This window comes from Coptis chinensis, chromosome 9 (genome assembly GCF_015680905.1).
Source record: "Coptis chinensis isolate HL-2020 chromosome 9, ASM1568090v1, whole genome shotgun sequence".
NCBI lineage: Eukaryota > Viridiplantae > Streptophyta > Magnoliopsida > Ranunculales > Ranunculaceae > Coptis > Coptis chinensis.
This window is the reverse complement of record NC_141464.1, coordinates 15,028,131-15,035,824: the sequence shown is the minus strand read 5'-3', so window position 1 is coordinate 15,035,824 and position 7,694 is coordinate 15,028,131. Positions and strand designations below refer to the sequence as shown.

Below are 7,694 nucleotides of genomic sequence, written 5' to 3'. Positions count from 1 at the left end.
TCTATGGACAGGGACTGATGGGGACACATCTCATGCTTTGATCAGTTGGAAGGACTCATGTTTACCATATAGTGAGGGAGGACTTGGGATAAGATGTTTGGGAACTACAAATCATGCAGCAAACTTACGGCATCTCTGGAATGTAATAAGCAAGAAGAATACACTTTGGGTGAGTTGGATACACAAAAATAAGATCAAAGGGAGGAATATATGGGATATTAAAATTCCAAATGACTGTTCATGGAGTTGGTGAAACATCTTAAAGGAAAGGCCGAGAGCTAAAGGGATGGCGCTACATTTGATTGGAGATGGGAAAGAAACAAGGCTATGGAGTGATCCATGGCATCCTCAGGGCATATTGAAAGATAAGTTTCCTAATGAATTTCGATACTTAAATTACCACAGGAATAGTAAGGTTGCATGTCTAATAGAAGATGGGCAGTGGCAGATTCCACTAAGGTTCAGGAGGCGGTGTACAGAACTAGTGCAAGACATCGAAAGGGAGGTCAAGTTGCATAAGGGGAATGATGAGATAATATGGGCTGCGATAGTAGAAAGAAATTATACCATGAAAGACACGTATGAGGGACTCAGACACAAGAAACAAAGAGTAAATTGGTCGGGGTTAGTGTGGTTCAGTAATCGAATACCAAGGTACTCATTTATAAGTTGGTTAGTACTGAAGAATGGATTAAAGACATTGCAGAGGTTAAAAGAATGGGATGTAGTCGAGGCTGATTCTTGTGTGTTGTGTAACACTGGAGTGGAAACAGAAGAGCATCTCTTCTTCTTATGCAGATAGGCTAAACTAGTATGGGAGGAATTGCTTATGAGAGCAGGCTATAACAAGATTAGAGAGCAAACATGGCAGGAAGAATTGAATTGGGTTATGAATAGAAGTAATGGGAAGGGGGGAAAGCAAGATGCACTAAAACTTATTTTTACAGGATTCATATATTGGGTTTGGAGTGAAAGAAACTCAAGGATTTTTTAACACAAAGCGAGTAGTGAACAGCAGCTGGTGGAAGCGATAATGAGAGAGGTAAGAGTTAAAGTACACGCGATCAAGATAACAATGGAGGCCGGAGCTGAGAAGCACAAGTTTGAACAAGACTGGAACAGATGGGTAGAGGGGGTGAAGCATAAAACCATAAAATGTAAATGGAAGAAGGCGGTGGCAGGAAATTACACTTTAAACACGGATGGAAGTGTAACAGGAGTGAGAGGGCAATGGGGAGCTGTTATACAAGATAAAGAGGGGGATGTGGTGGCAGCAGCGCATGGGGTTTCAGAATTTCATAATATAGCTTTAGTGGAACTACAAGGATTAGAACAAGGCATCAGGTTAGCATTGGGCCATAATATTAAGAGAATATAAGCCCAAACGGACTAAGAAAATGTGATGGCATTTATCAAGACCAGGAAACATCCATGGAGAGCGAGGAAGCAAATAAAGAACATCCAGCAGGAGTTGAATATTTCGGAATAGAACATATATACAGGGAAACAAACATGTTAGCAGATGCAATAGCGGCTAATTCCCCAAATGTTAGTTATCATGAAATTGTAATTAGCTCATTAGCAGATGATGTAATCAAAATAGCACATGATGATGCTATAGGAAGAGAGTATGTGAGGAAGTGATTGTAAACACAATTTTTTTTTATGATTAATAATAGGGGTAGGGGTCCCCGTTAACAACCTCGCTTGCCAATCAAAAAAAAAAAAAAAAAAAGGACATGATTGGAATTACCTGATTTCATTTGGGCTTGGACCAAAATTTTGTATTAACTTAAAAAGGCACGTGCGAGGCACATGCCATCAAACCCTTTATAAGCCTCGTGACCGCCTGACCGACATCATCATCCCCAACTTTCCCAAACCCTAGCCACACCAAGTCAACTCACACTCGCCCCTCTTAAGCTCGCGACCACCCAACTACCTATATACACCACCACTCCAATTTTTTACAGCCTACTCCATTTTCAACCCCCATTCCAACTAAGAACCCCAATTTCATCAATCCCTACTCTAAATAGCTCAAGTTCTAAAAATCGTGTCGGACCAAAATTTTCAAAACCTCTTCAATTCCGATCTGTTTGAAGTGCACTTCAAGGCTGAGATCAAAAGAAAAGGATGGGAACCATTGGTTTTGTTGGAAGGTGCGAGTTATTCTCCTTCTCTCACTCTTTCATTTTATAATCATATGCATAGAGAGGAGGATGACCACATCACGGTTGTCGTGGATGGCCACACGCTCGAGCTAACTATGGACGTGGTGAGTAAGGTTCTGGGGAATCTACTAATAGCTTATATTTAGATGGAACAGTCCCCAAACAACAAGACTATCGATGTGATGTTGGTAGAAACGCTTCTCGAGGATAGAAAAAATCCCACGTCACACTGCGTATTTCAAAACTTGCTACGAAGGAACCAGTTGGCGGTATCTCAGTGGACAACCTTCAACTTCCCAGGCTCAGCCAAGACTTTTGATATTGGTAAGGCGATGCTCCACATCATGTGGATTCTACAAGAGTAGAAGAACAGCTTCTGCATTGTCACCTTCGTTTGGTTGCAACTCTGTAAACCCAGGAGGTCCACCGCCCCTCTACCAGTGTTGGTCACCAGGATAATGCAACACTGGGGAGTTTGATGCTATAGATGCTTTAGTGGAGGTAAGAGATGTTTCTATAGGTCCTATCTATGCCCACTGCGTCCAAAAAATCTGGCATCCACCTGCAGCTAGAGTTGCCGAACAAGCACGCCCTACCGAGCATGTGGACTACTTCATTGAAGGTGCCACTCGACAGTTCACTCAGCCCATGGATGGAATTCCCTTCCTCCATGGAGGCCAGAGGATTCTGCACCAGCATGTTAACCAGCTCAGGCAAATGCAAGGAGTCATTTTAGCGGCTCAGCAGAACCTCAGAGAGGAGCAACACTCTTTCCAGCAGGAGCAGCGATGTTTCAAGCACAGTGTCACTAGAACACTACAGAGCATTAGAGATGCACTCCCGCGTAGCGATAGACACGCTAGGACCCGACGTCAGCAAGGAGAAGGATCTTCTCGACGTCATGACGAGTCACGCACGGATTCTGACTAGGCAGCTCCCTAATATTCGTATAGATAGTTTATAGTTTATGTTTTATTTTCAATTTATTTTCTTTTCAGCACTTATGTATAATTAGAACTAGTAGTATAATTTTAATATTGTCTACTTGTTTTATTTGTTTTCTTGTGGAATTTTGTATACGAGTAGAAGGTAATACAAATACATCATGCTAAAATTCTCTATTTTTCTTTTCTGCATTTCATATGTTTTCAAAAATTCAAAAACCCAAAAAATTCATAGCAGAATAATTATCCCTAGTACAATAAACCATGTATTTCTCATTCTATATCAAACAACCCACACCCCAAACTTATTTGGGGGTGGCGTATTTTCATCATGAAGAACAGAATACAAGTGTGTCACTATTTTTGCTCATGTTTCTATTGTAATCTTTTTCCTAGTCTCTACATACTTTGAGGACAAAACATATTTATATTTGGGGGTGGTATAGTAACATTTTACAAAAACTAGACATTTTCTAGATTAGATATAATATTATATTTCTTCTTTTCTAAAACATTTTTCGAAAAAGACCAAAAATATTTTTCTGTTTAGTATTAAAAAGTCTTGTTTCCTTTCTCTATGATGAATAAAAAGTTCAGAAGTCACATTCTAGCAATAGAGTAAGGATTTGTTTTTCGAACTTAGACTAATATACGTGTTCAATAGTTTATGCATCTTTTCATGAATGACATGCATAAGCCTTTGATTGTATATAGATGTGAAAATCTTTCCAAGACCAAGGTTAGAACAATTAAGTTCCATATCCTGTGAAAATCTAGCTAAAAGCATCATCTCAATGATTATTGAGTGATGACACAAAGGATGCCTGAATAGAAAGACCACACGCCCACTTGCTTGATCACCACGCCATATCCTAGGAGAGAATTTAGGCTCTTTTTTAATCGATATAGCCAAATAAACGTTAAAACCCAAAAGATAGTTTTCCTCTAGTTACCCCTTTTGAGCCTTCACCATTTTCTAAAAGCCTTTTTATTCTTCACCATAAATCCCTACCCCGTTACAATACACAATAAAAAGCTTACCCAACTAACGAGTTGAGACTTGGATGGATATCAGAAAAAGAGAAGAGAAGACCTTGTACAAAAACATATTAGTTCATTGCTTTGAAAAGTAAAGAAAGAAAAGAAAAGAAAGACCCATCAAAAACCAAAACTCCAAAAAAATCGAAGGAGTCAAAAATCGATTTATCAAAAATAGAAACAAAAGCAAGGTTAGAACTCTCAAATTTTCTAAATCATATGGAGTCACAAAGCCAAAGGGCTAAAAGAATGAATCACAATTTGGAAGCAAAGAACAAAACGAGGTTCTTTTCTAGTTACAAGTATCTTGAAGACCGAATTTCTCAACTAATCAGATTTTTGTTTTTCTCTTCCTTTTTCTTTCTAAACCATCACCCTAGCCCCGTAACACCTAAAAAAAGACCTCTAGCTCAATTAGGAATAGGATGGTGTGATAGTAAGTAGTAAGCGTGATCTATCGAGCCCGATTTCTTTGGACGTCATTCATGTTTATGAGGAATATAAGTGCGCACTGCACTTAAGAGAACAAAACTAGAGTGAATCTATCAGAGAGTTGTGATTGCAACACACTCCTGTGAGAACCCACCTTAAGGACGCTCTCCAAAAGTTTTAGAAACGACTCTGCTTTTGCATTTCATTGCTCATATTTGCACATTTATCTTTAGATGATTATATTACTGTACATATGTTATTCTAAGTTCAAATGAGCTTGTCCTTATTCCCCGCTAATGAGATGTATAGACTTCTGAGAATAAATAAGGAAACAAGACCCTTTGTACTAGATAGAAGAAGTTTGTGAGTACCTTCTCTTGAAAACTCTCACGAGGCTTAAAACTCATTCACTAAGGAATTCCTAGTGGTTTAAGGCCATGTTGCATATGGTCAATCCAATCGCACTCCGCGAAACGAGATTAGTATAATTAATAATAAATCACTCATTTGTGATCTTAGTTTTTTCTCTCATCTTTGCTTAAGATCAAGCAAAATCTTATTTGGGGGTGGATCAGCTCACAAATGTGCGCTTTATTAACCTTACATTGCTGCATTACAACCCTTCTTACGCATAATGAAAAGACAACTCAGCTTTTTTTGCCTTTTTCAGGTTACAGAACAATTGAGACCATTTATCATAAAAAATGCATCTTAGTATCAAAAGAAGCCTTATTTACGCTTATTATGAAGACTCAAAGCTGCTATGAAAAAATGCTAAAAAATTCAAAGTCAAAGGTCAATAACTCCAACCTAGAAAGCTGAAAGTCAAGTCCTTAACTCAAAATACCAGAGATAGATGCCCTTGACATAAAAGAAGGCTTTCTCTAAAACCTAGCTTGATCAAGAAGAAATCATAAAGCAAAAAAGAAAAACATAAAGCAAACTTGGTGAGGTGTCTTGATTGTAGAGGGAGAGGGTAAATCAGTCTTTTGTAAAAATAGGGGTATAAGAACTCAAAAGTAGGATGGGAGAATGCACCTAGACTTATTCTAGTGTCATGTAGGAGTAATGTAGGATTTTTATTTTTCCAGTCATTTACATTCAAGTTATTTACTTTTTGTTCTTCAATTTAATCAAGTTATTTCTTTTTCTTTGTTCTTCATTTCAATCAAGTTATTTCCTTAAAGTTGTTCTTCATTTCTTCAAGTTATTTCTCCTTTTCAATGTTGGTGCTTTCAATCCTTCATTCAACAAGTATTTCTAATGTTCTTCATGCAACTAGAGTTAACTAAACAAGTCCTTAAAGAAACCTACCTTCCTTCCTTCTAAAACTCCCAAATCATTCAAGCTCCAAACAATTTATGATGGGCCTCTTTCAATACAACTTTGAAATACTAACTCAACACTAGATCTACTTTAGCTAACTGCAAAGTCATTTTGGTTGGTTGAAGTTTTGTTAGACCTAGTTGTTTATATAAATAGAAAAGGAGTAGGTTAACACTCGCCCCCAGGTCTAATAATGCAATTGTTATGAAGTAACCTCCCAAGGTGCATTGTACAGTAAGACGACCAGGGTCCTTGTACTTAACGATTCCATTATGTTCATATAAAAAAGGATACTGTTCAGTTAAGAAAGCTTCTTTGGATATATTGGTTTTCCTCTTCGTGGTGCACTACTCTTTTAGAAACTTTGTGTGCCCAGGTAGACTTTTTATAGCATCTAGAAAAGATAGGTTTATAGTCAGTTTTTTAAACACTTCCCTAATGTCTCATCAAAATTCTCATCCTTTTTAGACATAACTAGTCTCTAGGGATACGGTGGTTTATCTCTATATTTAGCATAAGGGTCAACAGTAGTATTAACCTTGTATTTATATTTTGACGTTTTTCATCTAGGTTGCCATATTGGAACCTCTACAAGTGTAGGATCATCAGTTTCTATGACAGTGTTTTGTAAGGTTGTCCCTTTTGGTTGTGGTTGGACTAGAACTTCTACAGTTGTAGGGTTTTCAATTCCTATGATAGTAATGGGTATGGTTTCTTTCTCAACTACCGTTGCAGGCGATCTTCACGCATAGTCCCTTTGTTATCAATTGCTCTACCTGAACGAAGGGTAGTGACTGCCTGTAGTTTCCCTGGTGTTATATTCTATTACACTGAATATTGTTTAATACAAAGGCGGTATTTGTTAACTTATAATTAGGCACTGCTTGACCTGGTAACACGCCTGTTTGGTTATTATTTTGGTTAGGAGATGTGTCAAATACCTTTTGGCACAAGGATTGCATTATATTAGTCTGTTGTTGTTGTTGTTGTTGTTGTTATATCATGTGTATTAGTATGTCCATTGTGGATGGTGTGGCTGTTTGAGCGAGAATAGGAGGAGTGACTGGAACTAAGGCTGGTTGAGTGATCATATTATGATATGATTGTGATAATTCTGGGTCACAAGCACTAAATCGTTGTTCTGGTCAGCTAAGTTTCCTTGTCCTTGAAGCTGAGTAAACTGATTAAGGTTTGTAATGGGCCTAATGTTTTGATTATTAAAACCTGGAGGCGTAGCTTGCTGTTGTGGAATATAATTAGTGTTTTGCCTCCATTGTGTGTTAGGGTTGGTGAAAGTGTAAACATCTACAGGCTGTGGTGAAAGTGAACTGTAGAACAAGGGACAAAAGAAATCAATATGCTCAAGACTATAACATAAGTTACATGGAGAAGAGTTGATGTTCATGACCAGAGTGGGTATCCTATCTTTATTTTGAACAGAGAGGGTATCTACCTTTATGGTGAGGGATTCAATAAGAGTTTTAAGCTCAGGATCGGGTTTGACCTCACACATACTGGTTGCCTTAACTGTTGAAGAAAAAGAATAAGTGGAGCAGGAGTAATAATTACCTCCCCAGTTGTTGTTCTTCCTAGATTGATCTTCTAAGAATTTATAAGCGTATGTTGCTCCCTTGGTGAGGAAACTACCTCCATTCATAATGTCAAGGACCTCCTTATGATGGTGCAAAAGTCCTTCGAAGAAAGCACGAACTAGCGTGTCTTTGGCAAGATTGTGATGAAGGCATTCGAGGAGAAGATCAGTTAAGCGATTCCAGGCCTC

The 7,694-nt window shown here is 38.1% G+C and overlaps 1 protein-coding gene across 1 annotated transcript; it reads left to right on the top strand.

Moving 5' to 3' along the window:
- Nucleotides 1-286: 286 nt before the first annotated feature.
- LOC147474905 (uncharacterized) lies at nucleotides 287-802 on the top strand. The gene has a single exon (XM_086585227.1). The coding sequence runs from the start codon at nucleotides 287-289 to the stop codon at nucleotides 800-802; it is 516 nt and encodes a 171-aa protein (XP_086441353.1).
- The last annotated feature ends 6,892 nt before the right edge of the window (nucleotides 803-7,694 follow it).

What these genes read in the sequence shown, in the direction of transcription:
- LOC147474905 (XM_086585227.1), top strand. Translation starts at nt 287, where the DNA reads ATGGCGCTACATTTGATTGGAGATGGGAAAGAAACAAGGCTATGGAGT.